This window comes from Lissotriton helveticus, chromosome 2_1 (genome assembly GCF_964261635.1).
Source record: "Lissotriton helveticus chromosome 2_1, aLisHel1.1, whole genome shotgun sequence".
NCBI classification, from domain to species: Eukaryota; Metazoa; Chordata; class Amphibia; order Caudata; family Salamandridae; genus Lissotriton; species Lissotriton helveticus.
In genome coordinates, this window is record NC_136059.1 from 1,118,092,625 (window position 1) to 1,118,112,069 (window position 19,445).

General features: G+C 51.6%; 1 protein-coding gene across 1 annotated transcript in view; it reads left to right on the top strand.

Moving 5' to 3' along the window:
* SEC24D (SEC24 homolog D, COPII component) overlaps window positions 1-19,445 on the top strand; it is a 425,192-nt gene that overhangs the window by 320,934 nt on the left and 84,813 nt on the right. Inside the window, exon 13 of the mRNA XM_078675943.1 lies at window positions 14,510-14,603. Within this exon, the coding sequence (XP_078532069.1) occupies window positions 14,510-14,603 (94 nt within the window). The remainder of the gene's footprint in view (window positions 1-14,509; window positions 14,604-19,445) is intronic.

Consider the following 19,445-nt stretch of genomic DNA (forward strand, 5'->3'; position numbering starts at 1 on the left):
TGATGTTACATGCAAGTGAATCACTTTGCAAGTCTAAATTAACATTTTCTGGTACAAAATATATATTTACGCATGTAAATCAAGCTTTTACACACCTAAGTATTGTTTAAGTGCCCTAATGCTTGTTTGTCTCAGCATACTGTTTCCCTGGCTTCAGTTACGGGTAGAAAAATCTACATGGAATTGATTGATAATAGAGGAGGAAGACATTTTATGGTATATCTACATACTCCGTTTCCTTATAAAAAGCATACAATTGCAATTTATGAAGAGAAAGTCAAGTCTATTCCTCACTGGGCAAGCTCACCACAATGGAGAAAACATGGCCGATACAGGTCGGCCATCTTCCAAGATTACTCTTTATGGAGGCCTGATGTGTCCTATGGCTAAGCAAGTGTTCCCCATCATTCCAAATTTGCTTTATAAAGTTGCCAAGAGCTGACTGAGAATTTTGTAACATGTTTCATTTACAATTCTTTATTGAAAGAACCGACCTGGCCATGTCTCTCTTCAGAGCAAAGTGCAATATGGTGTTAACGTCATTGCCACCCGTGAGACTAGGCAGTTTGCGTGAGCTTCTTTTTCAGGTGATCAATTTTTTAGGATTGATGCTATTGCTAACTAACCTGTAAAGCCTTAATGACCAAAATCCCTTTAAACAAGCACTGATGACATACTCTGTCCCTAAAAGACACCATCAAGGAGCCCTGTTTGCACCCTGATGTGTTACATCTACGCTCAGAAGTTCCAAATACCTAAAGATTAACTTGTTGTTCCATTACTCAACCATTCTTCTATTAAACATTTATAGCCATTGTTAGGAACACAACTGTTGTTAGATTCATAAGACTGCTTTGTGCAGGACGTATTCCAGTTCATTCTCAGGGTCAGTTTTCAGACCTAGCCAAAGTAAACACATGCAGTGTTTTGCTCCAAAAATATTTTCGAAGACACAGCAAACCTGTGCCATGAATGTTTCTGTCCTTTTATCAGTTAAAATATGATATGGCTGAAGTGAGCACTCAGTTCCTCATAACACTTGTTAAAATTCTTAAGCACATCTGTATTTTCAGGCATGTCGGGCTCGACTGTTCCCATAGGGAACAGGGTCAAAGCTGATTTGCATATGTCTGGGCCCAAACTGGAATGGTGTGGCAAGCAAAATAATGATGGATTAAACTCAGATATGTGACATGGGGTGAATGTTTGACAATGTTCAACATTCTGTCTATCATCTTTTTGTGTCACATCTGTATTTTGACATCTTCCTTTGAATTACTTGAAGCACTATTTTATAGAGCACAAAATGATAATTGTATAATGGTCTTTTGTCTGTCAATCAGCCTGTTGACTTTTTTCTTGGTCTAAAGTTATGTGTCACATTTGGATACTTTTGTGTCTAAATATACCTTGAAATGTAACCGGTTTGATGCTGGACAACATATCAAAGAGGTTCGGTTAAAGAACAAAATGAATAGGTGAGAATTGTATTTCTGATTAATTTTCCATTCTCATTTACTGTCTGTCTTCTGACACACACACATTCTACACTACAGTGGTTACCCAGCGGTAAGGTGCAAAGCCAGGTTCAGCTGGTCGTTAAATTCAATGGCAATTTAAGGGTTCAGATGTACGACCGTTTTAGCGGTCGGAAACGGAAACTCGACCTGTTTGCGACCGCAAAATTGGTCTGCCCCATGTGCAAACCCTATTTTGCGAGTCGGTAACCTATTACTGACTCGTAAAATATGGTTTGCGACTCGCTATTATGAATCGGCGTGCCAAGGGCGTCCCTTCCTAATAGCAAGTCTAACTGCAATGTATGATTATTTTGCAACTGCATTTGTTGGCGCAAAACGCTTGCAGTTTACCACCTATTTCAAGTAGGTGGTAAGCCACTCACAAACGGGAAGGGGTCCCCTGGGACCCCTTCCCCGGACCCCTTCCCCTTTGTGAGTGTGTGCGAAAATATTTTTTGAAGAGCAGGCAGTGGTCCAGGGACCACTGCCTACTCTTAAAAAATGAAACAGAAACGTTTCATTTGTCTTTTTTAAATGCATCCCATTTTCCTTTAAGGAAAACGGGCTGCATTTTTAAAAAACTGCTTTATTTAAAAGCAGTCAGACATGGTGGTCTGCTGACCCCAGCAGGCCACCATCCCTGGGAGTGCAAGCCATTCCTAATGGGGTCGCAATAGCACCTACCTCATGAATATTAATGAGGCAGGCAATTTGCAACCCCATTAGGAATCGCTAACAGTGTCTGTGACGCTGTTGTACATTACATTTTGCGAGCCGCAAATTGCAAATCGACAACATTTACGAGTCGCAAAATGTAAGGGTCCTACATCTGTCCCTAAATCCCACCCAAACAAGGCCCAAACAGAATAGCTTACCGCTTGCATTATTGATGATCCGAGAAGGGACATGGCCAAAGACTTTTCCTCAGTTGATTATCTTCTGTGGTTAATATGATCATTCGAATCATCCTGATTGACAGCGTACATTCCTTTGGTATTAGACGGTTTGTACATGAGTGGTGCCGTTTTTTTTCCTGACTGCATGATCACCTGTGAAATCTCCATTTACACATTAGTTTTTTACGAGTGACTTGTAGAATAGCTGTGGGCCTGTCCATATTACATCTGTCTTTTAATGATTCCCTTGTTCCATTATTAGTCTTGATATGAGGCCTTTCCTTACACTTATGCACATGATTCTTTTCTCAACTTTGAGCCACCTGAGTTTCCAGCTCTGAACATTAACACCTCCTGAATACAGGTGATATGCTCATGGATGATCTATAATAAAATGAAGTACTGTCCCTCAGAAACTAGAATTGGCCTTGCATGTCTCAAAACTCTGCTGTGGGACCCTGTCTTTTGGTCCACAGTTTATGGTCTTCTCAGCCGATGAGTAACTTGCAAGTGTTACGTGTCCCAAGACCTCATTTGAAGCTGGCGTAGCTGTAGAGGTTGATGCAATGGGCTAATAGCCCTTCACCTGACCAACACACAAAGACTGAGTACCATAGTCCCTTAGATCGTCATCTTGACACCAATGTGTCAATGTAGTATGCCCTGTGGTTGGTAAATATCTTCTCACCTACCTACATATGGGGAAAATGCATTGACTTGCCCTGTGAGAGGCCTTTGTCACAGAAATCACATAATCCCGACTGCTAGCTTGCTGCATTAGCTACTAGTAGGACAACTGCTTAATTTTAAGTTGTCCTGCATGAAACATGAGGCTTTTTATGACAGACGCTTGTAATTTCTACATCAGTAACCCATCCATTGACCCCTGCAAATCAATAATGTCACCTGTTGCTGAACGAGCCCAAAACATGTGAAAACTAGAGGCTGATATTTCTATGTGGTCACGGGCCGTTATAGTGATCTCTGCCTGAATCTCACCACCTAAGCTTCTTCCGGTGACCAACAATAGAAGAGCATTGAGAAAGTCTTTTCCAACTTGGCTTTCAAATTTATGTGGGTAGGACGTTTACATTGTGAACCTAGCTACAGTAGAGTGGAGAGTACACATTAAGGACATTTTGCAACTTATGGGTGGCATGGGCGATGGTGTGATCTCTGGATGGTGCTGTGTTGTGATGACTGGGAATACAATATAGGAAGACTAAGGTAAAAGGAGAGGTTGCAGACAAAGCAACAATGGGTCTATGCAGCACACAGGTGAACCGGAGGGATGTTGGCAGGGAGTAGACCAGGCTAGGAATGGGAGCCATAGATTAATGGGTTGATGGGATTGTGATCAGGTCGACGGGTGGGGATGGGAATGTGTGGTTGGGGAGAGTTGCTTCATCAGGCCGGTTAGTTACAAGAAGTTGCATGAAGAGTAAAGCAGTGAGTCATGTTCTGAAGTGGAGGGTGATCAAGTATGATGGGCTTCTACTGGATTGCGTTCTACAATTAGTCACAGGAGAAAGCTTTTCCCCAAATGATTAATTTGTAAAAAAAAAAAAAAGCATCAACACAATGAAACAGGCAGCCCCAGGAGACTCGTAGGTCTGAGCATCTGCTCTTGAAAATTCATATAATTACATGATTGCAGTGTCATTCTCTCTAATTGTTCTGCATATTAAGAGACTGATTCAAGGACAAGTATGTCCTTTATTGATAATTAAATAGAGGTTTAAACGTTTTGTCTTTCCTTTTTAGACATTTCTGCACACTCCCATCCTTTCCTAATTGCTTGTATCACACAACTCTCAGGATTTTGAACAAAACTAATTTTCTGTGGTCTGATGACCTTTACCTTCCTGTAAGCGATTGTGTAAGACACTAACAACATTCCAGTTGTCAGTCACTGCAGTGCTTTAGTCATACAATGAACTGGAAAAGGTATCTGTTTTGGCTGTAATCAAACAATAGGAATCCTTATATCATCTTTCTTTTTTCTTAATACAATACTTTATTCCTCACTACAACTTTAACCTTTGTTATTGTGAGCTTCATGAGTTGCCGGTCACAAAAGCGGTTGGTTGATTGATTAACAGAGGACTACGTGTTCTAAGTTTTCTTTGGAAAGTTATTTTTCCAGTTAATGGAAATTAAGGGCATTTATGTTTACATTACTAAATATTCAACCAATGTAGTATTATCAAATATTTAAACAAAACTACTCTTTAGGTTCCAATGTAATTGTTTAACTTAGTCAAGACGTAAATGCAATTAACGGTCTTTTATTTATTGGTGACAGTAGTAAAGATATGAGCACTTCAATAAGAAATGGAAGTTTAATCTTTTTAGGAAATTGAGGTGAATAAATCAAAACCATGATTAAGAAAATTTGCGGGGGGCGTGGCCGAGGCGTCAAGATGGCGGTCACACTTTAAGAGTGCTCTGGACCCCCCATCCGTCATCCGCCTCTATCCTACCTGCTCCGGTGCCATTCCTACACGCTCCGGTGCCATTCCTACACTCTCAACACCCTGCCTGTGTCCGCCGCTGCAGCTGCTTTCCGCAGGTTGTTTCCCAGCTCCCGGAGGCTGTCCCTGCGGCTCCCGATGCCCTGGAGTGCCCGGCGCCGACGAACAATGGCGGCCTCCCGCGCGCCTCGCGAGTGATGGCGGCTCCCCCCTGAGAGCCCTGTGGTGATCTCCTGGGCTCCCCGTGGTGGTCGGGAGGCCAATCGCGAGTCCCGGAGCTGAGGGCCGTGGTCGGGGCTGCCTGGCGCTTCCTCCCTGGTCCCGGGTGCAGGAGCTTGGCGCCCGCTCCTTTACTAAGATGGTGGCCCCCTGTGTTGATCCGGCCTGCTGCCTTCGCCTGATGTCTGTCCTCCCCGGCGCCCAGTGGAGCTTGTGAGGCTGCCGCCTCCCCTATACCGGAGGGTTGCTCCTGTGCCTCCTGCAACGGTTCCGCTCGACCTCCCACGGGAGCGGAGCCACAACGCCGCCTGCTGACCTGCTGCAGCTGAGATCGACCTGCAGGGTGCGAGGCGCCGCTGCCTGGGGCGGCCGGCCTGGACGTGTTGCGACTGCCTGGAGGTTCGCGGCCCCGCGCTCTGTGTGACACGGAGGGGGGTGAGTGGCCGCGGTGGCTCCCCCGGTGGCCGCGTCCTACCTGCCTGCAGCCCGGGCCCCATCCTGGTTGGGGGCGCTGCCCTGCCCTGACTGTCGGCCCATTTTGCTGAGGTCCCCCTCCCCCCCTCCTCTACGCCATCTTTGGGGGAGGCCCGCCAGCGAGGGGCTCTTGACTGTGCCAGCAGCTTCCTGGGGTAAGGAATCCTGGGATGCCCTGTGATCCCTGAGGGCCCCCCGCGCACGTCCGGGAGTCTTGGCGTCTGTGTCGGCGAGGTTCTGGCACAGTTGGGCGGGCTGCCACCCGGCCAGAGAGACTTGCACTGACAGTTGAGCGGCACCCTTCCTGTATCCACCGAGACTGCTGAGACCGCGGCCCGCCTTCCTCTCACCCGCCTACGGATCTCCTGGGGCGGCTGGATCTGCCTACGCTACCCGCAGTGCCGTCCTTGGTCTGCGCATCGGCGTCGGTAAGGCTGTGGCCCAGCTGGTCGCTTTACCACCTAGTTGGAGGGATCTGCATTGGGATAGGAGCGGCGCCCTTCCTGTACCAACCGAGAGTTCTGGGACCCTGACCCGCCTTCCTCTCGTGGGGCTGTTGGCCCTCTCTACGATACCCGCTGTGCTGTCCTCGACCATTTGAGTCGGAGGCTGCCCTCTGCCCTACTTCCCTGGGGCCTGGCGCGGTGTGCGGCACTGGGCTTCGACGTCCCTGGCCCTGGTCTCGGAGGGCCGCCGGGCCATGGGGAAGCCTCGGGCGCCCACAGTCTCTGTGCCCGCCGCTCAGACGACCCTGGACAAGTTTGCCACGCTGGAGCGGGGGGCTGGTGCGGACAAGCCGCTGGGCTCTGGACCTGCTGGAGGAGACCTGCAAACTATCCTCCATGCGATCTCGACCTCGCAGTCTTCGGTCGAGGCTAAGATAGGGGAGGTTAAAATTGACGTGTCCCTCATCCGTCATGACCCTCCGCAAGGCTACGGAGCGCCTCACGGAGGCTGAGTCCCGGATCTCCATGGTGGAGGACGATGTCTCCACCATCAAGGCCCAAATGGTCCGTCTTCAATCACAGACTGCTGAGCTTCACCGCCGGGCCGAAGATGCGGAAAACAGAGCGCGCCGAAACAACCTGCGCCTCCTGGGATTCCCGGAGAAAGTCGAGTGGGCGGATGCGACCACCTTCCTGGAGGACTGGATCCGGGGCTGGAGCCAAAGGACAAGCTCTCCCCATAGTTCGCGATTGAGCGTGCTCATCGCTTCTTGGGCCCGAGCCTCCGCCGGGAGCCCCTCCTCGACCCTTCATCCTTCGTGTCCTTAACTTTCGGGACCGGGACGCCATCCTGAGGGCCGCTCGGGAGTTGGGACAATTGCACCATCGAGACTCCAGGATATTGGTCTTTCCCGACTTTTCGAAGGAGGTCCAGTCCCAATGTCGCTCCTATGAGGAGGTGAAACAGAAGCTGTTTGCGTTGCACATCCGCTATGGACTCCTCTTTCCAGCCCGCCTCAAGGTCTTCTTCCAGGGCAGAACCCTCTTCTTTGACTCCCCGCAGGCGGCGTGGACCTGGGCCACGGAGGAGAGGCCTCTCCATCTGCGAACGACCCGCTCGCCGCCCCGAGTTGCCCCGAACCACCCGAACACTCCGGCACCCAAGCCTAGGCGGCGCAGGACCGGGTCCCGCAGAAGGGGGACGCGTGGAGTGCGGGGCTCCTGCTCGCCGAGCCCGGCGGACCTCCCCTGAGACACAACGGCGTGCCCCTACACCGCCCTCACAGGCTCCGTCCCTGATCGACCTACATTTGGCCCCCGGGCCAGCTGCCACCCTGCGGCGTGCCGCCTCGGACACTGATCTCTCCAGGAGCGCACTGCTTCGTGGTTCCGAGGGGGACTACGACTCTGTACTGAACTTAATTTCGCCATGATCCATCTTCTCTAGGCCCTGAGGCCTGCACCCACACCACAGGGGCCGACTCAGGCTCGGTCGTGCCAACGGCTCCACGTTCTGCTGACTTCCGAGGCCCGGCGTCTGGAGACATGGACTCCTTCTTGCACCGCCATGGCAGCATGGGCCTATCTACGGACTCTTCTTCCTCTACTCCCGTGCTTGGCTGACGTGGGTTACTTTGTGTGGCTCTGCTGGTTCCTGTCCTGCTTTAGGGAAGAGGGTCTCCTTGGAGCACCAGCACTTGCCTGCGGCACCCTGGCAGCATTAGCCGATTTATGGACAAGTTATCCATCTTTTCTCTTCAGTTTACATGGCGATATCCTTTGTTGGGCACTGGTAAATCCTACAGCATGGAGGGGGGGTCCTCCTTATTGGTACTTCGGACCATAGTCCTTGTCCCCAGCTAACCGTTTTAGTTTAGCATTTGTCTTAAGAGGTTGTACTTAGTTTAGGGCGACAGATGCTTCCCGTTTTGAAGTATGGGGTGGGGGGAGATGGGGGATTGGGGGGGGCCGTTGTCCCTTATGAGTTTGTTGTTTTTGGCCACCTACGGGCCGCCTTTGTTGTTTTTCCACCGCTGGTCACCTGTCCTTTTCCTCTTCCTCAGCAGTCCCATGCAACCCTGTCTAGCTATGGCATACTCTGGTTCCCTGTGATGGCTCTTGACCTGCCCCCTGCCCACGCGAGACGCCACCCCCTATGGCTTGGGTCCCACAGACCTACTCGAGACAATATCGCCCCATCTTAGTGCACGCTCCCGCGCCCCGCTCTCCCCTGCATCACTCACGCGCACCCTCGCGCGCGTCCCGGGGTCCCTGCCGAGTCTGGATCTCTCCCATACCTGCGCGGTGACCCCCACAACTCATTCGCCCCGCGACAATATATGGCCCCCTGTATGCCTTACACCTCTGACGTGCCACTCCTCATCCTGTCTTGGAATGTGAATGGCCTTCTGGATCGCATTAAGCGCAAGGCGGTGCTGCGGGCGCCCAACGCCTCCTCCCTGACGCCCTGCTCCTCCAGGAGACTCATCTCCTGGGATCCCAATGTCAATTCCTGGCGCACTATGGGTTCGACCGTGTTTGGCACTCCGGTTTCGCATGGGGCTCCCGGGGAGTGGCTGTTCTTCTGCGGCGCGGACTCCCGTTTACTGTAACCCAGGCTGTCACCGATACTCAGGGTACATACGTGGCGGTGTCGGGTCTACTTGAGGGCTGCCCCTTGAACCTTCTATCCCTGTATGTCCCTCCGACCCTCCTATCCTCTTCCCTGAAACACTTCACGACGGTGGTCTCCTCCCTCCCCCATGGCCTCACAGTTATAGGGGGAGACTTTAACGCGGTCCTCAGGCTTCCCAGGGATGTCTCGGGCCCACTTACGGCGCAGAGGCATGCCGCTGCGAATTGTCTTGACAGTTGGGTCTCTGCAATGTGACTTTGCGATGTGTGGAGGGTGTGGAACCCCCGAGTGACGAGATACACTCAAACGTCCGCTGCCCACCGGACCCATTCGCGGATAGACCTGATCCTGATGCCCGCTATGGATTGTCAACAGGTCTCTGGAACAGAGATCCACGCCCGTGGAATCTCTGATCATTCCCCCGTCGGTGTCCGCATTGGGTCCCCGCCTACAGGCCCTAGGGCCACCTGGCGTCTTAATGCGTGGTATCTGCAAGACCCCGACCTAGTGGACTCCCTCGGGCATGAACTCCGACACTATTTCTCCACCAATGAGGGGTCGGTCTCCTCACAGGGGACGCTTTGGGAGGCCGGAAAGGCGGTGCTTCGAGGAGTCGCTAGAGGACTCGTGCACGCCAAACGTACGGTCCAGTCCGCCCAGCTGGCACAATTAGAAGCCACTGCCCTTCGCCTGGAGCGGGAACAGCTCCGGTCGGACGCCTCGTCTTCTTCAGACGCCTGACTCTGGTCCGGGATGAGATCCGACGGCTCTCCCTGGAGGCTGCCAAAATGCTCTGGCGCTCTTCGGTCGCCCGTATATATGGATGGGGCGACAAAAATGAGAAGCTGCTCCACACCCTAATCTCCTACCCGAGCGCCCACCGTATCGTCCCTGAGATCCGGGCGACTGATGGGACTTGTCATGTGGCCTCTCCGGCCATCGCGCAAACTTTCGCCCACTCCTACGAGGCCCTGTACACCGCCCGCCCCCCCAGTGCCTCTCTGGCTGACCTGCTGGCGGACTCCGGGACGTCCCTGCCTTGCCTTCCCAAGGAGGTGGCAGACACCCTGGATGGCCCGCTTACTGCGGAAGAAGTGCACGGGCCATCATCTTACTCCGCTCCGGCAAAATACCAGGACTGGATGGTTTCCCTCAGGAATACTACTCCACGTTCCGTGATGATTTGGTGCCCCACCTGACGGAGCTTTTTCGCCAGGTGGTGGACGACGGTTCCTTCCCGCCCGAATCAGATGTGGCGACTATCGTAGTCATCCCCAAGACACAACCGCCCTCCCTAGACTGCTCCGCCTTCCGGCCCATTTCCCTGATTAACACCAAACTCAAGATATTCGCCACAGCCATCGCCCAGAGGCTTCGCCCCCTTCTGCCTGATCTGATTAACCCTGACCAGTGCGGATTTATGCCGGCCAGAAGCACCAGGCACTGTATCCATCGTCTCCATCTTGCCCTGGCCCACCGTCACCGGCTCTCCCCCTATCTTGCCCTCCTCCTTCTCGATTTTGAGAAGGCTTTCGATACGGTGGACTGGGAGAATCTGGGCGACGTTTTAGAGAGGTTGGGTTTTGGCCTTCCCTTTCGCCGCATGGTCCGGGTCCTCTACCATGGCCCCAAAGCCCGAGTCCTCGTCAACGGCAAGCTCTCTGCCCCGTTTCCCATCCGTGGGGGCACCCGCAAGGGGTGTCCTCTCTCCCCACTCCTATTCGAGCTGGCGATGGAGCCCCTGGCGGCACTCATACGTCAAGACCCTCCGACCCATGGATGGCAGTGGGATCGAAGCCAGACGGATAAAATAGCCCTGTACGCGGATGACGTGCTGCTCTATTTGGCTGATCCGGAGTGCTCCGGCCCTAGGGCCCTGAGAGTGCTGACGTCCTTTGAGCGGGTCACAGGTCTCCGCCTTAACCCGGCGAAGTCCACCCTAGTCCCCCTCCACCCCTCCCGGGCCTGCTTTGATTGGCGGGCTGTGATCCCCCTTCTCAAACTGTCATTCAAATATCTAGGGGTCTGGATAACCCTCCTGCCTGAGCTTGAGTGGTCCCTCAATATCGCCCCCTTAGTCACCCGGATGAAACGCGGCCTCCGCAACTGGCAATCCCTCCCCCATAACCCGTTGGGACGCAGTGCCCTTTTCAAAATGATGGTCCTTCCGCGCTTCCTATACATCCTGCAAAACACCTCGATCCCTCTCACGAGTGGCTGGTTTCGGGAATTGGATAGCGTGCTGATTCGATTTTTATGGGGGAGTGGGCGCTCTCGCTTGTCACTCTCTCACTCCCAAATTCCCTCCTATGACGGCGGTATGGGCTTCACAAACCTGTACGCCTACTACCTGGCCATCAAATTGATTGTGATTCATGACTGGTTTGCGGGGGGGTGGTCGGGTCCCGCCTATCGGCTGGAACTCACGGTCCTTGACTTCTCGCGCCTACAGGGCTTCCTCTGCGGTTCCCCGGTCCCTCGGGACATACCCTCCGTCACCAGATCGGTCCTTATGGCCTGGCGCGCCGCACTTCGCTTGGTGCGATGGGAAAGAAAATTGACCAGACAGACGCCCCTCTGGTGCGGCACCTGGTTGAGTGAGACCGCGGCCCTGCAGTGCTTTCGCCAATGGGATCTTGTGGGAATAACCCTACTTGGCGATGTGTGGGTGGGCAACCACATACGCTCCTTTGCTGACTTGCGGCAGCGACACTCACTTCTACCCTCCCAGTTCTACAAATATCTACAACTCCGCCATGCTCTTCACGCTCAGCTTCCCGCGCCCACTTCCCTTCCAGAGTTTAGCCCCCTGGAGGCCCAGGTCATGATGGGGAATTAGGGGAGGGGGGTCTCCCGGATTTACCGTACCCTGATCAATAATTCCCCTGCATCCCTTGACCACCTCAGATAGAAATGGGAGGAATGGGTGGGCCCTTTGGACGAAGTGGACTGGCGCAATGCCCTTATGGCGCCCAGAACCCTCACCACATCCTCGAAACTGCGCCTTGTCCAACTTTACTTCCTCCACACAGCGTACTTGTCGCCTACCCGTCTCTACCGCGCAGGTGCTTGGCCCTCCTCGGCGTGTCCCCGTTGTGCTGGTGTCCCCGCTGACTTTATTCACATGGTGTGGCGTTGTCCGGCCCTGGAGTCCTTTTGGAGGGGGGTCGAACGGGAACTGACAGGTGTGCTGGGTTGGGTTGTCCCCCATGACCCGAGACATTTGCTCCTTGGAGTCTTTGACGGTTTGGATGGCTCACGCACCGATAAGCGACTTTTGGGAACGGCGCTTGCGGTGGCTAAGCGTGACATTGCAACCCTATGGTCCCAGAGAGTGCCACCGACTCTGGCTAGATGGAGGAGGGGGGTGGATTGGTGTGGGACTCAAGAAGAATCCGTCTTCGAGGCACGGGGCTGCCCGGAGCTGTTTAATAAGATCTGGGGGAAATGGTTTGGCGTGATACCGCCGTGATGCATTTGACATTATGCCATGCCCACTGGGAATCACTGTCTCTTTTAATGCTTGTTACTCCGCTCAGTGATGTCATAGGAGGTAAACAGGACTGTCTTGAAGATATACGTGACCTGATTCGAATGTTTTTGTCTGTTTAAAATTTCAATAAAACTTGATTATCAAAAAAAAAGAAAAGTTGCAACAAAGAAGAGTTGTAGGAGTATAATCATGTTGCAGATATTGTTGTACAGCTATGCCTAGACTGGAAAAGGAATTAAGCTGTGATTCATTCACTCTCACCAAATAGATCCTCAAAAGAGATGAATTGTGTCACTGAATGAGGTCATAACCCTGAGACCCATAAGAAGTGCATTCTGGAGATGAGTACCAAGTTTTAAGTAGTGCTAGGATATGGAGATTAGCAGAATACAGCGTGTCTAAAGTATGTGTCTTGATTCTATTTAGGAAACATACGAGGGATAGACCATACATTGCCTTCAACACTACAGTGAAGTGTTTAAGTTGAGCTCTCTTGGTAGGAGATAGCTTGCTGATCTTCTTGTATTGAAGTAGGACAGATGCAGCTGAGAGAGAATGTAAAGCACATGGGTGATAACCTTTACTGTGGGGGGAAATGTGTACTTCCATAGGCCTGCGAATAGGATGTCACAATGGTTCATTCTGCTTATAATTAGAGAAGGAAGTTGGACCTAGCTTACTCAAATCAGAGGAATCATCGGACCCTTCTGATATTAGTGGTTGATTTCTGCTTGACATAGTTGTATTGGTGATTAATGAACTGAGTTACATGTGAGTGGCGGCCTGCATGTCTAGGGTGGCACAGGGGGGAGGTGATGACACGTTTGGGAAAAGATGAGTGGAGTTAGAGTAGGAGAAAGCACAGTTGTAGATAATTTCTGTTTTAGAAGAGTTGAGCATAGGGGCATCCAATGCTTGATGGCCCAAAGATATTTAGAAACCAGCAAGATAACAGGTAAAAACCTTTGAGTATCATCATATTGGTGAGATAATATTGAAGGAGGAAAATATTGGTTGTCAGAGAGAAAGTGTGAAGCAAACAAAGCTGCCAGATTTTTAGGAAAATGCTAAAGGCATGGTTGTTTGTTGAGTGAGGTTGACCTGACTGGAGTTAAGCTTGCAGATTCAGTTATGGATCAGAGCCTGTTGGTCGTTTAGCGCTGGGAGGCCCATTGAGTGCCATGCGCTCTACAAACTGAATAGAATAGATCTGTAGCCAACCAATCACGTTGGAGCTGCGTTTACCTCTTCATGGACGTTTTTCTGGGTAGTACATGCTGTACTTTTCCTAGAATTCATTGTGGTGGCTCCTGTCTGCATGCAGCTGGGCAGGTACAACTTTCAGGCATTTGCGATGGTGGGGAACCTTGTACCTGCCCTTCACACAAGAGACAGCATTTGAGTGGAGCATGTGGGTGTCTATGCCTGTTCTCGTCTCTGTGCACAGTATCCATGCTTCATATTGCAAGCGCACTGCTTACAAACATACTGATGTTTGTGATCAACAAAGGTAGCAGAGGTGGACGGGTTTCAAGCATCTCCACTGTACAGACGTTCCAATGCTCATACTTAACCTCTTGGCTGCTGGCGACGGACAACGGCCGTCGCGTGCACTACCTGTGGAGTGCTGCGCACGTCCGTTGGCCGTCGCGGCCCCGCCCGCGCAATAGCACGTTCCGCACTAGCGCGGCACGTTGGGCGCAGTTAAGGTGTTAATAGTACAAAAATCATGCACCGTATGTACATGATCATTTGAAGCGCACAAAAAAGTAAACACCAAGGGACCTCCTACTGTATAAGCCATTAGACTTCACTTACAGCTGGCGCACCCCGAAAAGCTATGAGTGCTGCACAGAGGCTAAAGGGAGAGACAGTTTCTTGTGTAGTTCAATGACCTGGTGATAGCAAGTGCTATCCTCTTTGTATGTTTTATACTTTATGTAGAGTTAATTGTAACTAATGATCAGCTAGGTGGGCATGAAGGGAATATTCAGGATTGCTCAGTAAGTTGAAATTGCACCACTGTGACCTTCAGCAATGAGACGCTGGCAAGCTACAGTCCCAGCAAAGATATCAGCCTTCCCTCCCTCAGTGGTCAGTAGTAGGAAAATAGGTCTAGTAGATCATCTATTTACAGTGCTTAGCAATAGAGAGTATACTACACAAGTTCCTATTAGAAAAATCTAGCATTTCCTTCATTTGCACCTCAGTAGAATGCACGCCCTGAACGCTGCTTTGAACCTCGGGTGTTCGGCTTGTTGATTCTTATTCTAAAAGTTGTTTTAATGAGCATACAGTGTCTGTGCTGCCACGCCTGGCTTCAGCTCTCTGCTTTCTGTTTCCCTCGCGCAGTTTGCTGGACCAGATCCCAGAGATGTTCGCGGACAGCAGTGAGAGCGAGACCGTCTTCGCCCCCGTGATCCAGGCCGGCATGGAGGCCCTGAAGGTCAGAGTCTTCTGTCTGTGTGAGAATCAAGTCATTACAGGGGCAGGTGCGGCCCTGGCAGTGCCAAATCCGCCCTCCAATATCAAAGGGGAAATAATTGAAAAATAAGAAAGATTTTCCAGTGCGCAAATCTACTTATCTTTCCTTTCAGCTGAAAGCTGTGAGGTATGCAGACAGTAACATAGACAACAGCAGATGCACATAACTCTTTTTTACACTGTCTCTCTCTGTTACTCTTCAGCTCAGACACCTGTCTCATTTAACCAGCCCCCTCGTACTTCTTTCTCTCTCTATCTTCGCTGTCGTGAGAAATCTCTCTCATTATCTATCACTTTTTCCATCATACAAATTCTTAATATCTTTATCGCCCACCTCCAACTCTCGCTCCTTCTATGTATCAAGAATTGTCTCTATTACTCTCTTCATTTTCTCTTCCCCTCACCTCATTATCTTTCTCTCTAGCTCTTCTCCAACAGCCACCTCCACTCTTCTCCTACAGCTCTTCATTGCGGCCAACTCATTCCCTCTCCGTCTCTTTGCTTTCTCTTTCTGTTCCCTATCTTACATTCTCTCTCGTTCTCTCTTCAAATGAATCCAAACAAGAAATACATATTGATAATGTAAACATGGGCATTCTAGGTGAAATATAAAAAATCAGTTGTGTGAGTAAAGTAGGCAAGATTAATATATCCTTTATATCAAAATGTAGGTCTTTTATGTCAAAAAATATTTTTAAATGCCATATAAAAACGTTTCCTGGAGTAAGCATTTGTAATAACAGTCTGTCTATGAAATGCTCCCCCAGGTGATAAGATTACCGAATGATCAGTCGGTTTCCGCTTTGTAGTTGACACAACAGACTTTTGGAGAGTGAATGAGCCGAGGATTACTGTAGTTCACACCACGGACTGAGCTGCCATATGTTGCAATCACTGACATGTTCTCTTGAAAATTGAAAGCCCTACACAGTATAATCAGTTGGTGTGTTAGTAGGGAGACCATGGCTCCAGCCATGGGCTTTCTAGTTACAAATCCTTGTTAATTAGGTGCATCAGTCCAGTTGATTCAATGGAAGGAAATCGTAACTGCAATTCCCAGAGCGCAGTTTGGTGTCAAACGAGAGCTCAATGTGAGCCAAGCATATGCATGTCTATCAACGGTGTATTGCAGCATTTCCCATAGTATCTCCATCGGTACATCGCCGCCTGCAACCCCACAATAATCCACAATAATACACAGACACAAAGATATTGGAGAGATAAAGTTGCAGGTTTATTTGATATACAAATAAAAGGTGGGTTATCTTACAGGCGATCCCGTCCGCCTTTCAACCTCTCGTTGCAGGGCACCTGAAGTTCAGCCAAGAGAAACACCAGCGGCCATGGCCCTGTGTGGTACCTGGGAGGATCTACTCCTCCCACCGGTGAACCTATCGTCCACCAACACCACCCGCTGAACAAGGGAGAGTGACTCACACCTTCCCCAGCTGGGCGGAGCTTATAAAGCAAGCCCCCGGTTGTTCAGGTTTACAACCGCCCTAAGGACTAACGGGGCGCCATCGTACTCCAAGTTCCCAAGAAGGACCCCATGGAGCCTGTATGACTTATGCACGGTGCACTTAGCACTGGAGGCTTCAGGTCCTGTTCCTGCGCCTTTCCTGTATCGGGATCGCCCTGTAACTCCTCCTGCAACAAGAAAACAAACATTAATACAGTCCCCCTCCCCACTTCCCCCTTTTTCAGCGGGTGAGTGGTGGGGAGGGGAGATGACAAAGGGGAATCTAAGGGACCTGGACGGGGAAGGGGACTGGTTACAGCCGGTGCGGCTGAGTGGGCCCCCTTGCCAGCTCTCCTCACCAAGTCCATGGCCACTTCGAATGAGCTGTAGGAAACAGAACAAACCCCTTCCTCCAAGTTATGGTTGACCGACTCGCCCTCGGGGTAGGACAAGTGATGAATTAGTCTGAAAGCCCCTGGGTCTTTTTTGGGGACTATCCCCGGGGGGGGGGGGGAACCATGAAGTGTGCAAGCGGCGGCTGCTGGAAGGGGCCCACTACTCTACCCAACTCGATTTCCTTTGAAACCTTTGCTCTTACGATCTCTGGGTTATCCCTAGCGGATTTCAGGTTCTCGGCCTCTCGCGCTCGCGGTGTCCCTATGTAAGGTATCACAAAGCCATCAGCAAAGCCCCCCAGGAGCAGTCTCCCGTCGACTCTGTTGGGGTATTTATTCAACAGGGGGATCAAGTGCTCCAAACTAACTGGTGAGGGCCCTTTCACTGCTCTTGCCTGTGTGGATGGCGGGGGGGGGGGGGGGGGGGGGGGCGCGGGAGCCGGGGGCCAGGAGAGGATGGCCTAGCATTGGAGAGGGGCGCCGCGTGCCTGGGGGCGGGGAAGGGGGGGCAGGGGGGGTGGCCGGGACACGTCTCTGCCATGCGCCACCGCTCCCCCCGTACTGTACTCCTTGTTTCTGTCCCTTGTGGTTCCTACATGCTCCTGCCTCCGCAATTATTGCACGTGTGCGTGAACCTACAGGATTTCCCCCAGTGGCAGTGACCGTTGTTAAACAACCTGCAAGTTCCTGCCTGAGTCCTGCCCCCTCCCCCGGTGACCACCCCGAAAGGGCGGGGTGCCTTGCTCATAGTGCTGCTGCGTGAAAGTCTTATCTGTTGTCGCTGCTTGCATGTCCTGTCCTTTGCTGCCTGTCACGACTCCCTGCAGCGCTCTGGACCCTATGTGTTCCATCCAAAGTTGTACTTCCTTATGATCCCAACGCATGCTGGGGCATTTGGACATCTTCTTTCTGAACTCCCTATCGTAGTTCAACCACCCCCCGCCCCCCCATTTCTTCGCCTCGTTGTGAATTAGTCTACCATATTGAACCAGGGCGGGGCCTTGGTCCGCGAATTTTTCCATGATTACGGAAGATAGTATGGCGAAGGCTTCCAGCCAAGTGTCAATCGATTTTTCCGGCCATGGCTGGAACCTTACCTTTTTCTCATCCTCTTTTAGCCCTGCCCTGCGCAAGTCTGTACCTTGTTGTCCTAACATGAGCAGAGAAAAAATATCTATGAACTCCCTCTTCCAGATGATTTCTTTCGCAGCCAGGGGCACTTCCCAGGACAAGGACGACCGACCTGACAACAAGGGAGCGTCCAGCACCACCTCCTCCTCGGCTGGCGTCGTCGTCGGGGTGGGTGCTGGTAGAGGCACCGTGGGAGGTGCCGGGGCTGCCGGGAGGAGGGGCATCGGCCTAGGAGTGGATGGTAAGGGGGATGGTGTGGGTGCCGGAGATTCTGATGGTAAGGTCGATGGTGCAGGTACCGGTGACTCTGGTGCCAGCGGAGGGGGGGCCCCGGCCTAGCTAGATCAGGGGCGACATTCTGCTCCGGTACTGGTGCCGCCGGCGCCAGCGGGGCACCTGATGGACAGGGACCTGGGGCTGGTGAGGCAGGCGGCCTAGGGACTGAGCCCCCCTGCCCCATACATTCGCTGGGCACGCCCCCCCCCCCTCCCCCACCCAGGTTCGATACACTCTCCTTCATTTCAGTCATAAACATTTGTAAAGTGGACATGATCTTACCAAGATCGCTCTTTGTGGCGTAATCCACCGGGGGTTGCGAACCTTTTTGCTTGCCCGAAGGACCGGGCGTTTCATGAACCCTTGCGGCTGCCGAATTGACCCCACCCTTCTTTTTCGCGAGGGGGGGGTGGGAACTCCTTTTTCGTGGCAATGCGTAACCTCTTAGATGCCCTAGTGCGTCCTGATCCATTCGTATCAACTTCCTCAATATCTATATTGTCCCTGTTATGTTGTTATACTGGGGTTTTATATAGCGCACGGCTACTCAGAGTGTCCCGGCGCTTTGTTTTGCAAGCTATCTACAACACAACAAGAGGAAAACCGATAAAAACAGAAAGGAGACCAACGGAGCTCAGAGAAAAACTAAGAGGTGAAAAGCCAAGTTTTGAGCCCCTTCCTGAAGGCCAGCAAGTTTGGAATACTGCGCAGGGCAATTGGCAGCTTATTCCATAACTGGGGCGCCAGTAGTCTAAAAGAGCGGCCACCGATGCGTGCCCTCTTCACACAAGGCACTACAACAAGAGACAAGGATTCTGACCTCAGCGACCTGACTGGATGGTAGAAGGTCAGTCTTTTTTGGAGATATTTCGCACCGGAGGCGTGCAGGGCTTTGTGCGCCAGAGTCAGGATCTTAAAAATTATCCGCTTCCGGACAGGAAGCCAGTGCAGTGCCTCCAGGAGACCCGAGGCTCTAGTACGGCGAGATAGTCCAAAGATGGCCCGAGCTGCTGAGTTCTGGACCACCTGTAACCGTTGAAGCAGATATTCCGGCAGGCCGAGATAGAGAGCGTTGGCATAGTCAATTCTCGAGCCAATTATCGCCTGCACGGTGGTCTTCCTGTGTTCCTGCGATAACAAAGGGAGGAACTTACGCAACATCCGGAGCAAGCCGAAACAGGTGCCCGTGAGACCAATTATCTGTGAGCGCAGTGTGAGGCCGTTGTCAATCTTAATCCCAAGGTTTTTCGCCACCTGGGACGAACTTGCTGGTGGAAACATGTTCTCAGGCCACCACACTTTCCAGTCCGGATCCGAACTGCACCCGAAAAAGAGGACCTCAGATTTATCCGAGTTGCACTTGAGGCTGTGATGTTGAAACCACTGAAATACAGCCTCAAGGCAACCCTGGATCCTACCTCCATCGAAATCCGCACCCCTCTCGCAGGTGAAGAGGAGCTGGGTGTCATCAGCGTAGGAAACGATCTGAGCCACGAAAGACTCCGCCAGAGCCGCCAGAGGGGTCATGAAGATGTTAATAGAG